At 36.9% G+C, this 26,089-nt stretch overlaps 1 protein-coding gene and 1 long non-coding RNA gene across 5 annotated transcripts in view; one reads left to right on the forward strand and one right to left on the reverse strand.

Moving 5' to 3' along the window:
- Positions 1–1,588: 1,588 nt before the first annotated feature.
- The window catches only part of map3k13 (mitogen-activated protein kinase kinase kinase 13), a 57,895-nt gene continuing 33,394 nt past the window's right edge, over positions 1,589–26,089 (reverse strand). For 3 of the 4 annotated variants that reach the window (XM_082174638.1, XM_082174636.1, XM_082174637.1), the window contains 13 exons: positions 19,119–19,821; positions 17,202–17,388; positions 14,694–14,885; positions 13,501–13,659; positions 12,158–12,316; positions 11,387–11,495; positions 10,588–10,697; positions 10,136–10,252; positions 8,937–9,080; positions 7,036–7,741; positions 5,573–5,643; positions 4,165–4,456; positions 1,589–3,064 (listed from right to left, as the gene is read on the reverse strand). In XM_082174638.1, coding sequence (XP_082030764.1) covers positions 2,963–3,064; positions 4,165–4,456; positions 5,573–5,643; positions 7,036–7,741; positions 8,937–9,080; positions 10,136–10,252; positions 10,588–10,697; positions 11,387–11,495; positions 12,158–12,316; positions 13,501–13,659; positions 14,694–14,885; positions 17,202–17,388; positions 19,119–19,743 — 2,973 coding nt within the window. In that variant the 5' untranslated portion in view covers positions 19,744–19,821 and the 3' untranslated portion in view covers positions 1,589–2,962. The remainder of the gene's footprint in view (positions 3,065–4,164; positions 4,457–5,572; positions 5,644–7,035; positions 7,742–8,936; positions 9,081–10,135; positions 10,253–10,587; positions 10,698–11,386; positions 11,496–12,157; positions 12,317–13,500; positions 13,660–14,693; positions 14,886–17,201; positions 17,389–19,118; positions 19,822–26,089) is intronic. The other variant, XM_082174639.1, reaches the window with a different exon arrangement.
- LOC309502448 lies at positions 5,915–6,883 on the forward strand. The gene is made up of 2 exons (XR_014207290.1): positions 5,915–6,413; positions 6,494–6,883. It is a non-coding gene; the product is annotated as an uncharacterized lncRNA (long non-coding RNA).

A 26,089-nucleotide genomic window follows, 5' to 3' on the forward strand; every position in this document is an offset into this window, starting at 1 on the left:
AGACATGCTGGAGAGATGCAGTGTCCCCCTTTTCATAAGGGGAATGAAAAATAAGATATTTGCGAGGGAGAATTTACTTTGAGACACACACAGACCATCACGTTCACACTGCAGTTTGATCCAGGTTTGTTCAGAGAAATGATTGGATATGAATGCAGTGGTCATTTGCAAACGTTGTGTCCGAACACGAGCACGACACACACATGAACCGCTTTTCCCTAGAGGAGACTCGTTAGCACTATAAAGCATTGAACCTGAGCATTAAACCAGCAAAAAGCACGGGGATTTTCCCATTTCTTCTTCCTTTCCTTTTCCTATTTTAGGTTTTTTTTTTTCACTGAAAAAAACTCACGGTGTAAAAATAATGAACTCATATCTGAAAAAATAGAGGTCTTTTACAAAGCAGTTTATCTCCACGTCACCTCGCTACTCTCGATCTGTCCAGAGCCCGCTAGACAGTCATCCTGAGCGAACCGTTCTCTCCGGCCTGAGACGTTATTGCTGACACACACTGATCTCCATCCACGGCACACTACACACACACACACACACACACAAACACCAGCACAAACACACCATACACATTATTAAAGACGCTATAGAGGGATCTTTTAACCAAAAATTATAATTCTGTCATCATTTATTCACCCTTATGTTGTTACAAACCTGTATGATGATGTTCTTGCAACAAACTTTACACTCTTTATAATAAAGGTTCTAAAATGTTTTTTTTTTTTGCACCATTTTTGGTTCCCAAAAGAACCTTTCAGTGAGTAAAGTGCCCCTATAATGCCTATTATTACCCTTCATGAAGTGTGTAATATAGATGTTTGTGAATGTAAAAGGTCTGCAAAGTTTTGAAGATCAAAGTACAGATAAATAGAGTTGTCCGAATACAACGAATCGATTCTGAACTGCTGAGTCTGTAATTCCAGTCTCACTTCATGTTACAAACCTACATAAAATGTAACACCGTGTCCTAACGACACATGACGCGACGCGCGATAAAAGGTTATTTTCCATGTTACTCAGAGTGTTTGTCCTATCCAGCCGTGACGGCGACATTTTAGAAACGGTTTCTATTTTTCTGCGACGTCGCGCTGGAACAACAAGACTCCGCGAGACTCTGCCCACACGCTGTTCTGATTGGCTGACTCCGCCCACACGCTGTTCTGATTGGCTGTGGGTAGTCGCAGTCGCGTCTAGAGTGGACACACAAATTATTTGTCGCTGGAATCTAATCGTATAGCATCTGGTTTGGACACGGTGTACCACATTTGCATAATGCCCGTCTATGTTCTTCATTGGCTGCCCGCGAACGACGTCTACTTTGCTCCTCGAACGCTGTAGTTGTAACTGAGACTGGAAGAGTTTGGTTCGTGTTGTTCAAGAAGACGCTGTTTTCACACTTTGACGGAAAAACCGACACCATCATTACAGTTCGTATCACCGTGCATCAAACGCTGAAGAAGATCCCGAACTGAAATTAAGATATGATAATAGACTTTTCGTTTTCAACACACGCTATAGGCGGTCGACCAATCACAACAGACTGGGTCATCTGACCAATCAGAGCAGAGTAGACCAATCACAACAGACTGGGTCATCTGACCAATCAGAGCAGAGTAGCTCTCAGGAAGGAGGAGTTTAGAGAGACCGAATCTTCAAACTAACTGTTTTCAGACTCTTCGAGAAATGAGAAAACTAGTGTTTTTTGATCAAGGATGAATGTAAACAGGAGACATATAGCATAATAGGGGCACTTTAAAAGAATTATTATTTTTTCTTAGTGTGAAGAACCATTTTTCACAATAAAGAACCTTTAGTGGAACGGAAAGGTTCCAAATGTTGTTAACGGAACCATCAATGCCAAAAAAAAAACCCTATTATTTTCAAGAGTGTGTGATACTTGTCTGAAAGAACAAGAGTCAAACAGGTTTGAAATGACATGAATTATAGTGTTATTTTTGGGGGGTAAAAGATCCCTTTAACTCGATCTAAAGGGACACTGCATCTCCAGAACATCTACATCGTTGGTTTTCACGTCAAAGTTAAAGATGACGGGAAAAAAAGAAACTCTTTAGGGATGAAGTCACACTTTCGCACACGGCAGGCGTCCTGCTCTCACCTGGCCGTCCACAGCGTCTCTTCAAACAACAGTCCTGAGATGAGGAAAAAGCTGCTCCGGGTTCCTTTAAACACTGATTTGATCATTAAAGACGTTGTTCCAGTTGAGCAGTTGTTGTTGTTTTTTTTTACTTCCGTTTTGTCCGTAGAGGCGAGCAGCAGAAGCAGTCGTCTGATTGGCTGATCAAATGCCGACCAAGCAGGCATGCTGGGATTCATCCATAGATCTTGGAAGTCAAAAGGGCAAAAAAAACAAACAAAAGAAAGACATTGTTCCTGCTGGTGCTCAAATTAAAGTTACCCTGAAGGGCGTCACTTCTGTAAACTCAGGAAGTAGCAGGTTCCCAGAGGGACGCGTCTCATTTTTTTGACGTCCCATGTGTCTGTGGTCCCGTCATGGAATGGATCCTCAAGCTACACACTTAACACTTTCGTTCACGTACCTACGGACATATATACACACATTCTTGCAGACCACAATCATCTTAACCTAGCTAACTAACTAACTAACTAACTAACTAGCTAACCTGGTATTGAGGTGCCTTGTTTTGTTTTGAACACTCCAGCGCTAATACTCTGAATTTATGCTCTTTTTCTTTGTTTTTTGTTGATATTGGAATTCCAGTTCCTGATTTTGTTTTGCATTTCCTCCAGCTCGTAATAAAATAAATGATGCGTGTTACTCTAGCTACATTATCACTTCAGAGGAATCTGCCTGAGATGCTCAGAGAGAGAGAGAGAGAGAGGTGGATTATGGGAAGGACTGGATGAATGGGCTAAGGGTCATGGCTGTTTACAGCAGGCGTGGATTATTGCCGTGGTTTCCTCTGAGGGTTCACCAGGAAGAGGGAGCGCAGGGTGGCTTGTTCCTGATGGTGGCGTCGGAACATTCAGCATCCGAAGTATCACAGTCGGAATCACCGAAATGCAGCGGATTCTGAGCGAAGAGAGAAAGAAAGAGTTCACATTTACTACAATTTTATAGTCAGGGATTCAAACACTGAACTGCTCAACGACTGATTCGCCACGCTATGATCTCGTCAAAAACACTAACGATTAGTCTTCAGAATATTGTCCTCTGGAAATGTTCAGTTATGAAATTGTAATTATGATTGTGTGTTCAGATTAGCAAAGATTGTTTGTTTGAGTTGGTTCATTTAAACCAGGGAACTTTTTTGTCAGTGGAACATCTTTGACCTAAAATATTTTATACCTCTGAGTTAATATTTTAATAATCTAACTACTCATTTGGATGTTCACAGTTCTCTAATAATGGTTAATGGTCACATGATATGCAGGTAAACAAATAAAATATTTAAGTTTACTTTGATTGTTTTTAATTTCAAAATGTATTTATTTGACCTTATTTCACATTTTTAGTAATAGTTTTATGTTGATTGTTTTTATTTATGTATTTATTCTAATATCAATTTAATTAATATATATATATCTTTTTACTAAGTGTTTAATTTTGATTGTTTTTATTTTAAATTAAGTATTTATTCTAATATCAATTTATTTTAAATATTATATATGTTATATTTAGATTTTTTTTATTACAAATATTTTTTTATTAATTGTTTTATTTTGTTTGTTTTCATTTTAAAATTATGCGTTTATTTACATTTGTTCAAATAAAATATCTTTTTAGTAAGCATTTTATTTTGTTTTATTAAAAACAAATAGTTTTTTTGTATTTAAAACTGGTTTTTTTTATTATTATTTTTTATTTTTGCATTTATTTAAACATTCTTTTTATTTTAATTATTTCCAATGTTGCATATTTTTCAGTGATTGTTTTATTTAAATGGTTTGTATTATAAAAAAAAATATTATATTTTTTTTTCAAACATTACATATTTTTAGTAATGGTTTTATTCGGATTGTTTTATTTAAAAACTTTTTAGAAAGTGCTTTTAACTTTTCAAATTGTAATGTTTTATTCTTTCTAATTTGACATTTTTCTGAATGAATGATTAGCCTAGCAGCAGCTCCCTGATTTGAAACGAACTGTTGTATTGACGTGGACGAGTTTACCTCGTAGCTGTGCTCATCCGCACACAGTTTTCCCAGAGAGATCTGAGTCTTGACCCGGCGTACGGCGCACTCTTTATCCGACAGGCCGTCGGACTGCGTGGAGATGTCGATGGGGATCTCGGGAGTGTGTGACAGCAGCTCGTCCAGATGCTCCTCTTGACTGGCGCTGAGCGGATCCAGCGGCCCGCTGTGGGAATGGTCACTGGTGTTGCCCTCCTCTCCGTCAGACACCGACAGGTTCTCCGAGCTGAAGGTGGAGTACGACTTAAAGCTGCTCATACAGCGATGAGGCCTGGAAGGAGACAACATTTGGTTACACGTTATTTCGAATAGTCCACTTTAGACATAGAAGTAACTTTGCAACTTCATGTCAACTAACTCTCATTAGAGTATTAGCAGACTGTAGTCAGTAGACTGTTAGGTTATGGTTAGGGGTTAGGGTTCGGGTTAGGAGAATAAGTTGACTTGTAGTTTCCAAGTTATTTATAGTCAGTAGAATGTCTGTTAGAGGATCTGTTGAGCACTTGTGTTGTTTTTGGATCTTCATGATGACTCGCTCGGTTTAGTCCTCATTTGTAAGTCACTTTGGACACAATGACTAAATGTAAATGTATGTAAAGCTGCTGAAGTGGAGATTTATGTTTCATCACTAGTTATAGTTATCAAGCACATCATTGCACTTTATATGATAAAGCCGAGTTGCCATCTTTGTATACTCTAAGAAGTTTTAATTGGTTTTGTTTTATTTATAAGTCTGTTTGTGGTCTAATTCCATCGAATTTGTCTCTCTGCGTTTCTAACACACGTTTGCTACAATCTTCGCTTTAATGATTTGTAATATCTTAAAGTTCCAGCTAGGGGAAAAAAAAGCTTTAAATATGATACTACTTCTGCTCGGAATAATGTACACAACATGTTAAAGCTGACCATGTTAAACGAGTTTAAGTTGCTTTTAACAGATTGTGTGTTTAATCCTTTGGTAAATTGCTGTTGTGATTCTTGATTGTGTTTTTCTGTTTTGATGTGTATTTGTGTGTTCATGTTATTAGCTTGGCCAGGTCACTCTCGTAAAAGAGATTTTAACCTGTTTAAATAAAGAATGAAATAATGACATTTCTGACTAAAACTCACCAGCTTTAAAGAGATGGATTATAATTGAAGTCTAAAGATGCAAATATCTAATGTGTAATAAAATAAACGATTAAAAGTGTATTTCGGATGTTTCCGTTCCATTAGTTTGAAACGGCATGTTATGAAAAGCTAATAGGCCCAAAATCTCAAAATTCACCAGTGCAAGAAAAAGCAATGTTTCTTGCCTTTACGTGACATATAAACTTGATGAATCCTGACATTCTACAGGCTAATGGCTTCAGACACACACAGATTTGACACATCAGAGCAGACTCACCGTTGTCTGCGTGGAAAATCCACCTCACTGTCAACCTCTCCCTCCTCTTCCTCAGACGACTCGTCTCCCGCCTGACGGACACATGCAGAAGAGCAGGTGTTAAATCCAGCACGAATACACACACACGACCAGATACAGTACAGTTTCACATCCCTATCATATCTGTCTGATTATATTGAATACAAATATTTTTTCCACAAAAATATCATGAAAGTTTTTAACATGGATAATAATCAGAAATGTTTCTGGAGCAGAAAATATGCATTTTAGAATGATTTAAATAAAGAAAGTTTTATTTAAGAAAACAATTTAAGAACTAACGAATATGATTTACACTACCAGTCAAAAGTTTGGAATAATTACGATTTTTAAATGTTTTTGAAAGAAGTCTCTTCTGCTCACCAAGGCTGCATTTATTCAGTCAAATATACAGTACAAATAGTGAAATATTATTACAATTTATTATTACAGTTTTCTATGTGAATATATATTAAAGTGTAATTTATTTCTGTGATTTTCAGCATCATTACTCCAGTCTTCAGTGTCACATGATCCTTCAGAAATCATTCTAATATGATGATTTGATGATCAAGAAACATTTCTGATTATCATCAGTGTTGAAAACAGTTTCTGCTGCTTCATATTTTTATGGAAACCATTCGTTGTTTTCAGGATTCTTTGAGGAATGGAATCGTTTTGATAAATCAGAGAGCTATCCGATCAGTAAAAACACATGAAGTGACCAGGTGTGAACAGGCCCTAACCCCAGACGCGATGCCATAAGATCCCAGCGACAAATAATGTGTCTGTCCACACTAGATGCGACGCGACTGCGAGATGTGTCAAAGTCAATCAAAACCTACAGCCAATCAGAACAGCGAGTGGGCGGAGTCAGCCAATCAGAACATCGAGTGGGCGGAGTCAGCCAATCAGAACAGCGTGTGGGCGGAGTCTCGAGGCGAGTGCACGGCACCAGAGAGTAATCTTGACGGCACTCACAAGAAAATGGATAAGTCGCTACATAATCAAATTCACAAATATTACACCATTTAAACATTATTAAAATACATAGGCTGAGTTACTAAAACAATCTTTGTCAAATAATACACTTGTTTGTTCACAGTTTGAACGTTCTTGTTTCCATTTGTTTAATTTCAAGATCTGAGGTGAATTATCCATTGTTGCTTTTACAGCTACAAAGCTGGAGCACTAAATGATATTCAAAGTCACATTACACGCTTTTAACATTAAATAAAGCACATAAACAGCACCTGAGATTATCATCGCCACACTTTGTGTTTGTTGTTCCAGCGCGACGTCGCAGAAAAAATAGAGTTTCTAAAATAGAATCGTCGCGTGTCGCCGTCGCGGCTGGATAGGACAAACACTCTGAGTAACATGGAGAATAACCTTTTATCGCGTGGCGTCGCGTGTAGTTAGGACACAGTGTGAATGTCACGTACCTTTCTGAGAGGTCTGAGCGTGTGCAGTGAGCTTCCCTGCTCCGGCTTCTCTCCCGTTCCCTGAGCTTCCCCCTCCAGCGTGTTCTTGTTAGCGTGTGGCGTCCCCTCACTGGTGCTCAGCAGAGAGTAATGTGGGAGTTGTGGGTGACTGGGAGCGGACGGCGTCTCCTGGCAGTGAGTGCAGCCGGGGAACGGATGAGCCTGACAGCAGGGGCAAAGTGGCTCGGGCCCGGAGCCCACGAACGGAGGGATGGAGGATCTGCGGTGCCGGGAATCCGCATCGACCGCGGTGGAAATGAGATCCGGACTGGATCCGGAAAGCCTCCGCTGGAGATGATCCGTCTGTGGGCTTCGGAGAGCAGCAGCTGGGCCGAAGTAGCGCAGGTTATTGGCACACGTTGCCACTGCGATCGCACGGTTCTGGACCGGGATGAGCGGACCCTCGGGTGGAGGATGATGATGATGATGATGATGGTAACTTTGCTCTTGTAGGGGTTGCTGTTCTTCTGAAGGGACTGAGTTGTTGGGCTTTAGCGAACCTAGGAAATCATTGTGGCTGCCTTTGCTGTTGGCTCTCCGGTGCCGGGGTTTACTGCGGTACCGGGTCTTCCCAGGCGGGGTGGACACTTTTGGGCTTCCTGACAGTGGTGACGGAGCCGGAAGAGGCTCGACGCTGGGAATGCCATCGGAGCGCAGGAGATCCGGTCTGCAGGAGATCACATGCACGAGGTTAATGAGCTTATGGAGAATTCATGACTGATACTATTTCATTTGGCACAGTATGGCTGACTTTAACTACAAATTATCCAACCATGTTTGCATATTCACGGAAAAGTATCACAAATTAAAAAAAGAAAATAATCAAATGAGATCATTTATTTGTATATGTAGCACTTTGTTTTTTATATTAATTGCTTTAATTTTGAAATAATTGTTATCATTATTCATTTTAATTAAAACACATTTGCATGTTTACAGTTGTCTAATGTTGGGTAATGTACACATGATATTAAATTATAATTTTTTTATTTTGACAATTACATTTTTTATGATGCTTTTTTAAAAACAATGATTAATTTATTTTTTTATTAATTATGAGCTTTTTTTATTTTAAGATTATTATTTATATTTTTTATAAAAACATTATTTTAATGATTGTTTTAATTTTTTTTATTTTCTTTATAAATTATTCACTTTTCATAAACATGTTTCATTTATATATTATTATTTTTTTAAATATATTATTACTGATATTATTTTTAATAAATTAATGTATTTTAATAACGTTTTCATTTTAAAAGATTTTTTTATTTTTATTATTATTATTTTTTTTTTTTAGGGCTGTCAAAAGATTAATCGCGATTAATCGCATCCAAAATAAAAGTTTGTGTTTAAATAATATATGTGTGTGTACTGTGTATAATTAAATTTGTATATACACACACATGCTTGTATATATTTAAGAAAAATGTGTAATTTATATATAAAAAAATTATATTTATATATAATATAAATTATATATAAATATATACAGTATATGTATGCAAATATTTCTTAAATATATACATGCATGTGTGTGTATTTATATATACAAATTTATATATACGCTGTATGGATGCGATTAATCGCGATTAATCTTTTGACAGCCCTAATTTTTTTATATATATATATTTTTAAATAATTATTTTTATTATCTATATATTATATTATATTATTTAATTATTATTTAATTGTTTCATTTACTGTATTAAATACATTTTTAATTGATTATTTGCTTTTCATCAACTCAGGAACCCCCTACAGTTCCCTCATGAACCCCCAGGGGTCGTGAACCCCACTTTATGGTATCGTTAGCTAATCTGATATAAAGCACATAAGGCCGTGTGTTCAGGGGTCGTCACCTCTTGGGCGGCTGTGTCCCAGGCTTGTGGTTCATGCTACTCTTTTTCTTGATGAGCTTCTCGACAGCGTTGGGTCGCACCATGGGCCGGACCAGGTGGCGCTTGTACGTGCCGGGGTGCTGCTTCTCCACCGCCTGCTCCCTCCTGCAGAACACAAGGGAAACGTTCAGGTTTGTGGTAGAGGATTTCACTGAATGATCATTGTGTGCTCGTTCAGTGGAAATGTGGGTCACGGAAATTCTGGCATGAACTGCACGAGCCGGGTCGAGGTTTAAGCAGATTAGATTTAATTACAGTTTCAGCGTTCAGGCACATACGGGGTTAGAGTTCAGAATCATTACAGCCTCTCTTGAGTAATTTCATGCCAATAAACGGAGAAACCAGAGAGAGAGAGAGAGAGAGAGAGAGAGAGAGAGAGAGAGAGAGAGAGAGAGAGAGAGAGAGACAGCCTTCCATTTCCAGTGTGATGAATGAACTAAAAGTAATATCAGCAGTGATTTTTAACATCTCTTACTGGATGCATTTTTTGATTAGACTAGCAAAAGTAATTCTAGCAATCACTAGATAAAAAAAAACACAAATTGAATAACCAGATTCATGTATAAGATTATGGCAACTAGTTTCTTGATCCTTGTTTCATGAACATTTTAAGATGTTTAAACTTCAGTCATAAAAAATGCATTCGAGCTTGATTCATTACTGCGAATCAGTTCAAAGAATCAATTCAAAATGATTCAATTCCGAGATTCATTTAAATCATAATTTTTCATGCATTAACTTTTTTTTTGTCAATAGGTAAATATTGGTGTTTATGACAGTGTATTGTTAGTGCATAAAAATGAATAAATATGATAGTTCCTTGTGTTCACATAGTAAAAATATGCCTTGATGATTTGAACCAGATTCTTACTGTGAGGTACTGCGAATTAGTTCAAAGAATCAATTAAAAATGATTCATTTCAGAGATTTGTTTAAATCATAATTTTTCCTGCATTAACGTTTTTTTAGTCAATCGGTAAATATTGGTGTTTATGACTGTGTATTGTTAAATTGGTGCATAAAAATGAATAAATATGATAGTTCCTTGTGTTCACTTAGTGAAAACATGCCTTGATGATTTGAAGCAGATTTTTACAGTGAGGAATAATTGTTTGAAATGATGCTTCCTCTGACCGAACAAGAGAAGTTTGAGGACTCACTTGAGCAGCTCTTTCTCTCGCACCTCCAGCTGGAGCATGATAGCGCTGAGCTCCATGTACAGATTATTGGCCCGCTCCAGTTTCCTCTCATAATGCTCTCGGATGTCCAGAGCATGTCTGAAAGACAGAGACGACAGTGAGGATTGGAGAGAGACACACACGCGCACGCACGCACGCATGGATGTTACGTCGCAGGTTTCTGACATCAATCTGACGTCAACCCGACTTTCATTTCCAACCACAATGCAAACCCCTGACTGATGTCACTACTTTCTACTCAAGGAGCTTGTAAAAAGTATGATATTTGTCTTTCAAATGTAGTGAAGTTAAAGTAACAAGTTTCAGAAAAAAGAATACTCAAGTAAAGTGCACTTCAGTACAGTACTCAAGTAAATGTACTGTGTTACTGTCCACCTCTGAACAGCATGAGGTGTTAGTGCTCTCTCTCTCACCGCAGCTCGTCTCTTCTGCGTCGGATGAGCTCCTCGTCGAGGCGATGGATGCAGGTTCCTTCACTCTTGATCTTCTCGAAATGCTTCTTCACCTCTTCTCTCCAGTTCGCCTGTCACAGACAGTGTTATTTTGTTAACTAAAACATTCAAAATCATTTTCAGTCATTGAAATAAGGCTAAAATAAAATATAAATATTAGATGAATAAAAAAATAAATAAAAAAAGCGAAATTCTGACTTGGCAACTAACTGAAATAAAATGAGTCGGAAGTAAAAACACTAAAACTGAAATAGAAATAAATTAAAGCTAAATAATATTATTTGAAAAATGAAAACTAATAAAAATGACAAAAGCACATAATACTGTATTAAACTAAAATGAATTGAAAACAGAAAATATAGATTCCAAACAATAAATACTATAACAGTATATAAATAATACTAAAATAACATTGGTCACAGACACACACATTTACTCTATGGAAGGGAATCAATCATAAAAATTGGTTCTTTGATGGTTTTAATAACTCTTTAGTACTTTGAGTAGAAGAATCAAACCAGAAACTCGTGGGTCTGAGACATTTTTGACTGATTCATTACAAAGACTCGAGAGTGAATCACAACCATTTTCACGCTGCATGTTTGTCGTTGCAACCAATTTGCACATTTAGTTCTGAATCATAGAACAATTAGAGAATTAAGAAACAGTTGGATAAGTGTTTGTTTTGTCCTTCTCAATTACTGAAGACTGGAGTGATCCCTCTGGATCATGATGTATGTAGACATCACGATTTCCTCACCTGAGATTTGAAGTATGTCTCCTGTGGCGTCCCGAGCAGATCAGCGGAGGCGATGTCTAGATGGAGAAGGATCTGCCTGAAGGACGGACGGTTTCTGGGTTTGCCTTGCCTGCAGGAACACCAACAACACCATCTCAGACAACCAATGAAACCATGTTTTACAGAACACTCGCAAATACATGGTTCTGATTGGTCAATCACAGCAAATCCAGAACAATCTATCAAACACCCAGACTGATTTGCCTTTAAAATCTTTAAATCTACTTCAGACTTCAAGAGTTTTCAACTACTTCAAACTTTAAAAAAAAAATTAAATCTAGTTTTATAATTGATTTTCTACACAGCTTCTCTAGTTTCACTTCATAATCTTTCTTCTTACATAGTATATAAACAATTGATTTCACTCAAATAAATATTTCTTGTACTTTGTCTTTCATATTTGTAGCTTAATTTGGTCACACTTTATTTTACAGTGTCCTTGTTACATATCTTACATGTACTTATCATAGTAATAAGAGTAAATTATGCATAATTACATGCAACTAACCCTCAATCAAACCCTAATCCTACCCCTAACCCTATAGTAAGTGCATGTAGTTGCTTAATATTACTCAGTACTTAAATATATAATTACACTGTAACAATGACACCTTAAATAATAAAGGTGTAACCCTTCATATTCCATAAACAATAGCATAAAGTTTTCCATTATAAATGCAGCATCCGCAGAGATGAAGGGATGTATTTTCTGCAGATGATGTGGAGTCTCACCAGGTCTGTTTCATAAGGATCTTGAATCCGTCGGGACAGGTGGACGGCACAGGCAGATGGAGGCTGTTACTCCCCACACCCCAGATGATGGCGGAGGAGTCCACGTCTTTATAGGGGATCTCACCGGTCAGCAGCTCCCATAACACCACACCAAACGACCTGCCAACACACAGGTACAGCGTACTCTACTGCTCCAAAGTCTGGGGTCGGGAACAACTTAAGTCTCTTCTGCTCACCAAGACTGCATTTATTTGATCAATTATACAGTAAAGTTGTGAAATATTATTACGATTTCAAATAACTGTTTTCTATGTGAATATATAGTAACATGTATTTAATTTCTGTGATCAAAGCTGAATTTTCAGCATCATTACTCCAGTCTTCAGTGTCACATGATCCTTCAGAAATCATTCTTATATGATTATTTGCTGCTCAGGAAACATTTCTTGTAATCAATGTTGAAAACAGTCGAACTGCTTCATATTTTTATGGAAATCTTGATTATTTAAAAAAAAAAAATTATTCTGAATATAAGAAAATAACAGCATTTATTTTAAATAGAATCCTTTGTAACATTATAAATGTCTTTACTGTCACTTTTGATCAATTAAATGCATCCTTGCTGAATAAAAGTATTAATTTCATGTTCAATTTTCATTTCAATGTACTAGAGCATGATTCTGGATAAATGAGAAAATAATATTTTTTTTTGTTTCAAATAGAGATCACTATATTCCCACGAGTCTGAACAGACAACTAAGTAATTTACTAGAGGTTCTGACAAAATGTTAATTGCCGCAGTCTATTTTAAAATATTTAATTCACTTGAATGACTCACTCATAAAGATCTCACTTGTTTTATTACTGGATGAATCAGTGTTTTTGAACGAATCTCTTGAATGACTCAATGACAAATACATTTTTTCACAGTCACCTGTCGCCACCTACTGGTGTAACGATGTAATTGATACAATCATTATTTGAAGCGGCAAGTTACTTTCAAAAGGTGATTTACTGTATTTTGATCTCTACCGTAGTCATCAGTGTTTATATCCGTATTATATCCAAATGATAAACTTTTATTCCAGTACTTCTGTGATAATCTAAATTGTTGTAACACAGAAATAACAACAGGCCTACTGTGATGTTCATATCTATACATGATAAAGGTTTAATAGACACATGCGAATCGCTGTCATTTAGGAATAAGATTGCGTGGGTGTTTGAATGGAGAACGTGATCTTTTAGCAATTAATCGTGCAGCTCTACAGTATATGCAGCATACAAGACTCTTAAATCACACTCAAACATGTGTGAATGTCACTGCATTAGTTCCCACTCACCAGATGTCTACTTTCTCCGACACCGGTTCATTCCGGATCACTTCGGGGGCCATCCAGGCTACCGTACCCGCAAAGGACATCTTCGTACTCTTGTCACTGAGCTCTTTAGATGTTCCAAAGTCTGAGATCTTCACGCCGTCATTTTGAGTGACTAGCACACTGCAAGAGAAAACACACTCTCAGAGATCAGGTGGAACATGTTGCAGACACACACTTTAAATCCATGGATGGGAATCATTACAAATTCAACAGTTCTTATGGTTATAATTTCAACAAATCATATTTCTTAATGGTTTTATTAACAACTCTTTTAGTACTTTAGCAGAATCAAACCAGTAACTAACGAGTCTGAGACTGATTTGAGAGTCAATTCATTATAAAGAAAGAGTCTGAACTTGCTTTGGTAATAAAGTTTTTAAAAACTAAAAAGTGTTCTGTGTAAACCAGTGACAAACCCATTTAAATGTGGAATGATTGACATTGTGATAATATCGACAGATGGGACAAAGATTTTACAAACTATATCTGTGCATTAAGTTTTGGAGTGTAAATGCAAACTGTGTGTAATTTGTTTCTTTATACTTTGTTCTTTTTACTAACTTTTCACTTGACCTTTTCAAAGTAATGTTATTTAACTTAAAAATACTTAATACAACCAAGGCTGAATTTATTTGTTCAAAAATAAAGTAAAAGCGGCAATATTGTGCAATATTATTACAATTGAAAATAATCTTTCTATTTGTATATATTTCATTTCTGAGGGATCATGTGACACTGAAGACTGGAGAAATGATGCTGAAAATTCAGCTTTACATAACATGAATAAATTCCATTTAAAAATATTACATAGAAACCAGCTATTTTAAATTGTAATAATAATTCACTGTTGTTATTGCATTTTCCATCAAATAAATTGCAGCCTTCTTTCAAAAATATTTATAATTATTCCAAACTTTTGAATGGTAGTGTATACTTATTATTATCAGCATTAATAATGAACTAATTTAATTGATGTCATATTTTTATTTTCAAAGGGTTAAATAAAATAGGTAAATAGTTAAATCAATTCAATAGTTTTTGTTATGGTACCAAACTGGTATGGAGAACTGTGAAATTGTCCAAATACTGAAAAGTTGGTATTGACAACACTCTGATTAATGGTCCTTTATTGCGCTGAGGATGTAGAAGCTCACTTTGGTGACTTGAGGTCTCTGTGGATGATCTTGTGGAGGTGCAGGTAGTTCATGCCACTGGCGATCCCTGAAGCCCAGTCCACCAGCAGTCGCGGAGAGATCTTACGACCGGCCCTGAGAACCTCGTACAGCTGCCCTTGAGCACAATACTCCATGATGATGCAGTAACACGGGGCCTGTGTGCACACACCCCTGAGGGACAACACGACAGCAAGTGTCAAACACACGGAGACGTTCAGGGGAGGGATGCAGGAAAACATTCTTCAGAACCAAGTTAAGAATTGTTTTTAGATTAACTCCAAGAAGTTCCTAAAGGCACGTTCACACCAAGAACAAGAACTATAAAGATAACGATAAGTATATTAGCGTCCACACCAGCGGACGATATTGATCTGTCTAAGAACATGGTGCAGTTTTGTTGTGTTCTGATGCTTTAATGCTCAAGCTCTTTAACCCTTTAGAACCGGCTGTGTCATCGCCGACACATACCAACAAGATTTATTCATTTTACCGTAACTCTTCAACCGTTTGCACTATCAAAACCATTCAAATTGCCCCTGACAGTCGACAACACGCGCTTTTCGCCAATATACGGCTTATTACGGTAATTTCAAGCTTTCTGTCAGCAAATGACAGCAGAGCAGGAAGGAAGGATTTGAACGTAGAGATACCAAGCGCAGCAGGTTAGAGTGTTTTGGATTGCATAAAATAATAAAAGAAACGAACAAATACATGGCGAAAGAAGTGTTAGACAGCAGAAGAGGGGATTGGGATGATTTTTAATGAAACTTGGGAAGCGGATGGGCGTTACTCTTTCACGTATCAAGCATGTAGTGTGTGCATTTGTATGAATAAAAGTGTCCTAAATGAAAACTGTGCAACCCAATATCACAAAAGACTTGTGTATATATGTATTAGTTCATTTTTCAACTTTAAAGTGTTAGTTTCTTTCATTCATGATTTTTTCTGTTTTTTTTTCTAAATAAAAATGTGTAAATTTATTCTCGTTTTTTTTATTTTTGTCTATTTAAATTCTATTTACAAACTCACCACACACAATAATGGTCAATAACTGTAATTTGTTGAAAGCTAATCTTTTTCTGAAAAAGATGACACCTTGCACATTAAGATAGCACATCGTCTTAGAATAGGCCCTATGCACAGCTGCACTACTCCCTGAACTTCAGGCAGCTCCTTTGTTTCCTGTCTGCCATGATTGGACAAACTGATTAATCCAGGTGTGTCTGACCAACAACAATAATCAGACACACCTGGATTAATCAGTTTGTCCAATCATGGCAGACAGGAAACAAAGGAGCTGCCTGAAGTTCAGGAAGTAGTGCAGCTGTGCATAGGGCCTATTGTACACTCAAAAAATCTAAATATGTGAAAAACACCTATTTTAGCTTCATTTAGCTCATGGATTTTGATTGGCTGTCAATGTTTTTAAACGATCATCAGCTGGAAAAAATTTTATTCTGAAAGTGATTCCAATGACATAGTTTCTCTGTGCCATTATCGTTAAACCTTGGCTATGTTTAGAATGATTTTTAGAACTACATCTTTATCATGATTATCGTTATAGTTATTGTCCTTGGTGTGAACGGGCCTTAAGTGCAATTCTTAAGAAAATATTTGAGAACTTCTTAAAAATAGGAAATTTTTTAAGAAGAAAAAGACAGGCTCTGGCATTTGCCAAAGACTCGATCAACTAAAAAAGAAAAAGTAAAACACATCAAAGGCCGTGTTTAATCTGTCTGCAGATTAACGTCATAATCATAACAAGCGTGCAGAGTCAGACTGTTTTCATTGCGACCGGCTTGACGGGAGTTCAGCACTTCGGTGTCGTGTTTTTAATGTGCCATGCCTTTTAAATCGTTGTGTGAATTGTTTTTGTTGTTTACATCATCAGTCACTGGTGTGCCTCCAGAGAACTCGTGCACATCATATTATATGTAGTTAGTGTTAATTACAACACTTAATTAGAAACAACTCAAATTCATAAAACATCTTTACCTTTGTGGATTACAAGTGATAGTTCACACAAAAACATGTAAATCTGTCATAACTTATTCACCCTCGAGTTGTTGTTCCAAACCTTTATGAATTTCTTTCTTCTGCTGAACACAAAGGAAGATATTTTGAAGAATGTTGGTTAACCCCATTGACTCGTAGTATTTTTTTCCCCACACTATCTATGGAAGTCAGTGGCGTCCATCAACTGTTTAGTTCAATATTCTACAGATATTCAGCAGAAGAAAGAAATTCATACAGGTTTAGAACAACTTGAGGGTGAGTAGATGATGACAATTAAAATTTTTGGGTGAACTATCCCTTTTAGAGGTTATCCTAACTTTAAGAAGTTAATTACAATGATTTTTTTAAGGATATTCGTTTCAAGAATTTGATCATAAAAAAAGAAGTAAATATAATTTTTTTTTATTCAAAACAAAGCATTTATTGCAAGTATCTGGTCGTCCTGCTCGCAGTGTTGACATCGTGACCTACTTGAAGCTGATGACATTGGGGTGCTTCAGTTTTCGGAGGTGTTTGATATCTGTCTCCTTCTGCTCGCGGACTTTCTTGATGGCGACCTCTTCGGAGTGAAACTTCCCGAGGAACACGGCGCCCTGAGCTCCACTTCCCAGCCACTGCAGCTCAGAGATCTCCTCAAACGGCACCTCCCACATGTCTACTGACCAATCAGAAAGCACCGGGAAACACGGTATACAAATCAAAACCACAGCAAAGACCATCAAAACATCAACTGTAGTGTAGAACTCGTTTATTTTCTTGAATAATATCAAATATACATTAAAAAGCCAGAAAATACAATTCATATCCAGTTAAAATTAAATTGATTCATCTCTTGGTGGAAAGAACATTACAAAAGATTTTTTTTCCAACAAGAGGTGCATCAATTAAAATCTAATCAAATCAAAAAGATCTTGTATCGTCAATGCAATAAAACATTTTTTTTTTACACATTTTAAAGATATATTCATTAATCTGGTGAATAATCCACCCGCCAACCGCCCAAACCTATGATATTCTTTGATTTAGATATCTGCATCTGATCATCACATTACAATTATTCAAATTCTCAGTGTTTAGCATGATAATAGAGCTGGTAAGTCCCGCCCATCCGTAAAACCCCACTGGACCTCTAGGTTGAAAAATCGTCAATGCAAGTGAATGGGAGAAAATAATTATTTTGAATTGTACCATGAATGTGAACATATGTTGTCTGTGAATTTTTAATATAATTTTTCATGTTACGAGTTTTGACAGTATATTGTATGATTCTTTGGATAGCAGTTGTGGAAAAGACATAACGAGAAAGACTACATGTGACGTCACCCCATACCACATTTTCCCTCCACTTGTCAAATCATGTTATGCTAATGCTGCGATAATCTATGGAGACAGATCGAGATGCCTGTGTGTTTTGTACCCAAATGTCACCATTCAAACCAAATGGGCTGTTCTTTCTTCAGATTCCCGTCTGATGTAAAAACTAGGTTGCAGTCCACAAAGTGCTCTCACACAAAGTCTAACCGTATCAAACTTCTACCCGCTAAATTGTAGCATTCTTCACATGAAAAATGATATTAAAAAAATTCACAGACAACATATGTTCACATTCATGGCAAAATTCAAATGGGACCAGAAAATAATTATTTTCTCACATTCACTTGCATTGACGATTTTTCAACCTAGAGGTCCAGTGGGGTTAGCGGAAGGGGCGGGACTTACCAGCTCTATATGGTAACATATCACACTGAAGTAGGCTGATTTAAAATTAACATCTTTATAAAATAAAAGTTGTTCTTTTGGCAAAATTACATTTCCTTAATAGCCTAAACTGACAATTTAAGTTTGAAGGGAGTAAAGCCTCTATGTTTCATTGCAATCCTGTTGGAACTCAATTAAAATTAAATCAAATCAAATCAAAAAAGATCTTGTATCCAGATATCCAAAAACCTCCAGTGAATTTACATTCTGGACTCAGAGGAGCCGATTCTTCATGTTCCTCACAATCATTATTTCACAATCTGAGCCTGATGAATCTTGACATTGTCATCATGGATTCGGAATATGTCCATAATGTGTCTTCATACATGATTATTTAAGAAATAAAAAGCTACAAACTCCATCAATCAGGGTTTGAAGAACTGTTGCCAAACATATAACATTCTAGAAACATAATAATAATGATCCAATCATAGAATCTTAAGAATTTGCCTACTTTTTTTGTCCAAGCAGTGTCTATAATAATAATAATAATAATTAAATAAATAATATATAATTATTATTTAAAAAAAAATTGTGAGGTGGGGCCAGTGAAAATTTTGTAGGGCAAGATTTTATCTACCAGCCCGTCTGGGCCAATAAATAAAATCCCTGAACGTACTGGTCACTAACCTTGCTGCTGAAGTTTGTACTCGGTCGAGTAAGTCTTCCCGATGATATTCCACACGGGTCTCAAACATCCGAACAGCCCCTCCAAGAACCCTCCGTTCCCCGGCCCGGCTCTGTGAAAGTGCAGTTTGATGTCGTCATGTGGGTGGTGGTGGTGGTGGTGTGTGTCGTTCCCGCCGTGCTCCACCGGACACCCGCTCTCCTCGTTCTTCTCCTCTCCGCCGCTCCCACATCCTCCCTGACCGCAGGATCCCGGAGTCTCGGCCTCCTCGTGCTCCTGCAGCTGAAGAACGCTGTTTTCGAAGTGTCCCTGTTCCCGTGTGGAGTCCTCGCTGAGAGCGGTGCACGGAGGACTGATCCCGCCCGGCTCCTCGTCTCTGCACGGGATCGGGAGCTGCTGAAGAGGAACGGGAAGAGTTGTGGGAGGAGCGAGGTCTGAGATGATCTGTGGAGGAGAAGGTGGAGGAGGCAGAAGAGCCTGAGGAGAAATGTTGCTGCTGGTTTTCTTGATGGAGTCTCCGACGACCGTGAGCTTGAGCTCTTCCTTCAGCTTGCCCACTAGCAGACTGGGACACGATGTCCAGGACAGCACCTCCGGGGAGCTTCCCATGGTGCCGTGCGTGTGCATGGGCAGACGCCCTCCTCACCCGACGGGAAATGAGCGACGAGGCGTTACGGATGACTTCTGTTTGGGTTTATGACACACCTGCAGGAGGAACACAGAGAGAGAAGCCTGTCAGGACATTTCTTGATGGATTGACTCTTTTTTTTTAATGGTTACAAACTGTCCTTAAAACTGGAGCATGAAATAAGACACTGAAAACGAACATTGAGACACGAGTGCACTGGACATTTCAGTTTTTATGATGGATGGATTGACATGAAATAAGACACTGAAAACCCCACACAAACAACCAGACATGAGTTGCACAGGACATTTCAAAAGTACTTTTTTTGGGGGTAATATTATAAATGTCTTCACTGTCATTTTCGATCAATTTAATGCATCCTAGCTGAATAAAAGTTGTTGTTTTTTCTATCCACCTTATTCCTGACGACCTTACTGGGTTTTGAATTATGGAAAACACTTTCGGTTTGGGGAACTTCCATTCAAAAAGACTGTAACGAATCATTTCAAATCATAAAATTGCCCTACAAATAAAGCTGATCTGTCAGTCGGACTGTCAGTTTCCCTTCATGATTTATTTAAGAATAACGTTACACTTGGTATTTTAACGTGACATGTTATAACAAGAATATCTACGGCAAGTGCTCTTTTCAGTCGCTGCTTTCTTTTCCTCGTGATTATTTTCTTTTTTCCCTTTGCAATCCGCTGTAAAACTATGAAAAAGGACAACATATCCTGCACATTTGTGGTCTGTTCTCCCATTTAATTTACGATATATGCCATTAATAATTCACTGGAACCCACGAAGAATCTCTCGTTATTCTCCTCAAATCCTCACGTCTCTTTCCCTGTTACTGTTCGTTGCTCAGACTCGCTCTCCCAGTTTAAAACTAGATTAAAGTCGCATCTCTTCAGCCAGGCATTCATATAATCCTACAGTTCAAACTACAATCCGGCCTCTAGCTCATAAATGCCAGAGGAGAACTGGCCCCCGACTGAGCCTGGGTTCTCCCAAGGTTTTTTTTTCTCCATTAGGTCACCTGATGGAGTTTTAGGACACCATTAGGTCACTTGATGGAGTTTTTCGGTTCCTTGCCACTGTTGCCTTTGGCTTGCTCAGTTGGGAATATTTTGGGGATATTTAATTTTATCAATCAATAAATTCCTCTTGAAACAAACTTTGTTGTATTATTTTAATTTAATACTGTGAAGCTGCTTTGATACAATCTGTATTGTGAAAAGCGCTATACAAATAAACTTGACTTGACTTTCCAAGGTTTGTTTTCACAGGTAAATACAATTTATTATCTGTCAAAATGACGGAAATCACTTTGAAATAGTATCACGCAATGCTGAAGTTAATGAACATTTTTGATTAAGGCAATATATATATATATATATAACTACAGTGATATTTAACCCGTCCGTTATTGCTGTGGAAAGACTCGTGCTTTTGGGGTTATTTGGTCTGTTGAAAATACCTTGTTGATGCTTTTACACTTTTAAATTTCCTTTTAATATGTCCGATAGTTGAAGTGTGAGTAGATTAATGTCATCTCACTGTGACACTTTAACATATTGTGTTCATAAAGCGAGCGTTTCACTGATTGTTTACAGCTTAACGGAAGTTACACCCATAATTCACGCGTAGGAATAAGGTGGATAAATTGTCACAATGCATTCTGGGATAACTTTCTGTGAAGCGTGCATGTGATGCTGCATTAGGATTTAGCGAAAAGAAACTCCAGATAGGCTTCTCACACAGATATTCCTGTGTGTGTGTGTGTGTGTGTGTGTGTGTGTGTGTGTGTCTGTGTGTGTGTGTGTGTGTGTGTGTGTGTGTGTGTGTGTGTGTGTGTGTGTGTGTGTGTGTGTGTGTGTGTGTGTGTGTGTGTGTGTGTGTGTGTGTGTGTGTGTGTGTGTGTGTGTGTGTGTGTGTGTGTGTGTGTGTAATCATGAACTTGTGAAATATAAACACACGTTTTAAACAGCAACTACAGCTCTGGCTGCTAACTAAAGACTGAAACAGTTGATCATTTTAATTTCCACTCTCGTTCCGCACACAGCGGGAGAGGGATTGGAGGCATTTGCATTAATGATGATTATCTCTTTAAAGAGAGAGAGAGATTCCGGGAAGCCGCGGTTGTGATCCGGCCTCTGTTGATCGACTGTGTTAGTGCGGCTCTGAGATTAAAGCAGAACGAGTATTAGAAGCTCGGAGAGAGAAACATCTGGCACACATCGCTCGCAGCCCACCATCACACACACACACACACACACACACACGATAATCTGCTGCTATAGTTACACAAGACCAACTCTCCCAAAACAGGAAGAATTTTGGTTGCATTAGTGTCTGAAACGGAGGTCAGCAAGCTTTATGGCCCCGTTTACACTGGTGTAAAGATGCGTTGTGGTCGATCGGATCACAAGCGGACGACGCTAAATACAGGTGTAAACGGGTCTAAAACGCTTTGACAAAAGAGACGGATTAAAACACCAGATGTAAATGGGAATGAGTCTCCCTCGTCTACTTGTGATCTCACATACACACTTCTCTTGTACTTCTATCTTTATGAGGACATTCATTGACACAATGCAGTCTCTAGCCGCTTACCCTAACCTTACCCATCACAACTAAGTGCCTAACCCGACCCCTGACCCTAAACCGACCCTTACCCTCATTATAACCTTATCCCTAAAACCAAGTCTTGACCCTCAAACAGGCCTTTAAAGGCTCTCAGAAACTGAGGACCGGCCAAAATGTCCTCACTTTACTCTCTTTGTCCTCACTCCAATGGTCTAAAACTCAAACTGGTCCTCACGAAGATAGTTGTACAAGTACGTACACACACACACACACACACTGGTGTTTGTTGTTGTTCTCGTGTTCAAACCAAGTTTCTAGCCAAATGAAAGTCTGTTTGTCCTCTTGACACAATCACAGCCAATCAGAAGACGCGTCGTGTTTAATGTAGTGTGACTATAGTGTGACTTTGTTGTACCATGTAAAAAAACAAACCTTTCTATATTGCAACTCCTGCTCAAAACTGATAAAAGGTTGAGATCGAACAAGAGGGTTTTACTGAGGATTATGGGTAACACACACACACACACACACACACACACACACACACACACACACACACACAACACACACTGATCCACCTCTGACAGCTGCTGTATTCTCAGCCACTATTGATCATTATAGCCAAACAAACTGACCCGTTACTCTTAGTTACCAAAGCAAAACTCAAACAAAAGACAGACACATGACCTGGGAAAAGAACAGCTCTGTTTATCCAATCACTTCCTTACATAAATATATACGTGACCCTGGGCCACAAAACCAGTCTCGAGTCGCACGGGTATATTTGTGGCAATAGCCATTGTATGGGTCAAAATTATCCATTTTTCTTTTATGCCAAAAATCATTAGGATATTAAGTAAAGATCAAGTTCCATGAAGATATTTTGTAAATTTCCTACCGTAAATATATAAAACATTTATTTGTGTGAGTGAATGCAGCACAATCGTGAACATAAATGAACAACTTTAAAGGAGATTTTCTCAATGTTTCGATTTTTTTGCACCCTCAGATTCCAGATTTTCAATAGTTGTATCTCGACCAAATATTGTCCTATCCTAACAAACCACACATCAATGGAAAGCTTATTTATGCAGCTTTCAGATGATGTATACATCTCAATTTCAAAAAGTGTACCCTTGTGACTGGTTTTGTGGTCCAGGGTCACATATATAGTATATTCTGCACTAGAAACCTGTCATGAAACCCCAAAAGAACAGCGAGAGTCAGAGTCCATCAGAGCCGAGGGTCAGAGGAGAGGAACGGCAACCGGACGCTGCAATCGGATCAGGACCCGTGCCGCGCTTTTACAATTCTGATTAGAATGAAAGCTCTGGATCAGATAAAGCAGATTAATGAGAAACAGGAGAAACACTTTCACCTTAAAGCAGCGCACACACAATTATCATCAGCACAGCAGGTCTAGATGTTCACAATAACACTGTTTAGCCAAAATATCAATATTGTTGAGGATGACAACAAGATAAATGGCTGATATTAAAAATCCACAATACTTTGTAAAAAATAAATTAAATAAAAATAGTTAAGTTAATTTAAGCATCATTCCACTATAGTGTACAGTATGTTGAATAAATATTTATTTTAAATAAATAATGACTAGAAATAAAAATAACAAATAATAACAACAACAATACAATAGACAAAAATAAATGGAAAATAACAGATGAATAAACAAATACAAAAAAATTAATAATATTATTAATATAATATAATTAATACAACAAACAAATAACAAAAACAAACAAAGAAATTAAACCAAAAACAAATAAATATGATAATTAATAAATAATAGCAAAATTAAAAACAAACAAACAAATAAAAACAAAAAGATTAATACTAATGCAATAAATAAATAAATTAAATAACAAAAACAAACTAAGAAATTAATTCAAAAAGAAATAAATATGATAATTAATAAATAATAGCAAAATTAAAAACAAACAAATAAAAACAAAAAGATGATTAATACTAATGCACTAAATAAAACAAAAACAAAAATAAACAAATAAAACCAATAAAAGCAAAACAGATCTTTATTCTAATCAATAATACAATTAATTAATAAATAAAACCTTAAACTACAAATAAATAAATCAATCAAATGTCTGATATGGTGCATCTCTACTATATCTGGGTATTTGGTGTATTTATGAGCGTAAGATGATCCGCTGCAGCAGAAGAGCATCAATAATGCATCACGTGTGCCGAGAGTGCAGCAGGAAACCAGAGAGCGTTTGCTCAGGTAACCCTCAAACCTGTGTGTGTGTGTGTGTGTGTGTGTGTGTGTGTGTAATTCCACTCCGGCTCAGAGTTACAGTCTGGAGGGGAAAGAAACAACAGTCCTGCCAAAATGCATGTACACGTGGAGAGACACGCTGGTCATGACAACAGTTTAGTTCTGCTTCTATATCTCCGGTCCGGCCCGGTCAACGTCAGTCTGAAGTGCTGTGAGTTACTCATGGCTTTGGGTGGATGTGCTAATATAAATAATATCTGGGTCTTATCAATGCAGTTCCTGTCCTACTAGATCACTAACCCAGCTGCTGTTATTAATGAGCTTGGTATTCATTACAAATAACAGTATTAAAGTATGTTTCTTTCTGGACTTGCGAGTATTAGACGAGCAACAAACGGAGATGACAGAACAAAGGGGGAGACAGAGAACGAGAGAGATTTAACAAGACCTTTAATCCACTAATCCGTCTCCTGTCTCGACACACACGGGTCCGTTCTGCACATCGGCCGGCATCACTGCTGAACTGGGAACCGGTTTGTTCCAGAAACACGGATTCATCACACATTCACATTTTTGTCCAATCACATGCTCTCTAAAATGAGAATGCTCCTCCCCCCAATTACTCTGATTAGCTGTAGCAGATCTTGACAACTAAAGCATACATTTATTTTATATATATATATAAAAAAAGAAAATAAATATGTCCCACTTCAGCTTCCTGTTTCAATTGGATGTAAGTCAACACAGAATAGAAAACTGTGATTGTCTTTAAATAAATATATTCTTAATAGTTCTTGTAATTAGTGGTACAGTTCCGTTTAGTTTTATCAGAACATAAAATTAACATTTGAAGTCAATGCTGAGAGGTTACTGCATTTTGCTAAAAATATTACAAGCATTAAGACCTTACAGAAACATGCATTAAGACATTAAATAGTAAAAATTATATATATATAATTTTTACTATTTAATGTCTTAATGCATGTTTCTGTTAATGCATAATATATAATATTATTATAATAAGAAAAATAAATATTTTTTGTTTAGCACTGTATAATTGTATTAACTATAAGAACATAATGTTATAATATTAAATTAAAAACATAATAATAATAATGTTAAATTCCATATGTTATTATTAATGTTAATATTAAATAAAAACCATACTACGTTTACAACTACTAATGTGTTCAATTCCATGTAACCAAAAATAATAATTATAAAAGTATAAAAATATTACTTAATATTTTTATATTAAAAAATATATAAAAATAAAATAATAATATAATTATTATTAAAATAGTATATAATAACAGTATATAATAATAATAATCCGTTAAATTACATACATAATGTATTAATATTACATTACAAACATAATAATAATAATAATAATAATAATAAGTTGAATTCCATTAGAAATTTACAATATTCCATGATACAAATTTAATAAAAGAAAAGAAAACTTGTATTCCTTATAATCCCCATCACTACTGCCGAAA

The sequence above is a fragment of the Leuciscus leuciscus genome, assembly GCF_965113295.1.
Source record: "Leuciscus leuciscus genome assembly, chromosome: 7".
NCBI classification, from domain to species: Eukaryota; Metazoa; Chordata; class Actinopteri; order Cypriniformes; family Leuciscidae; genus Leuciscus; species Leuciscus leuciscus.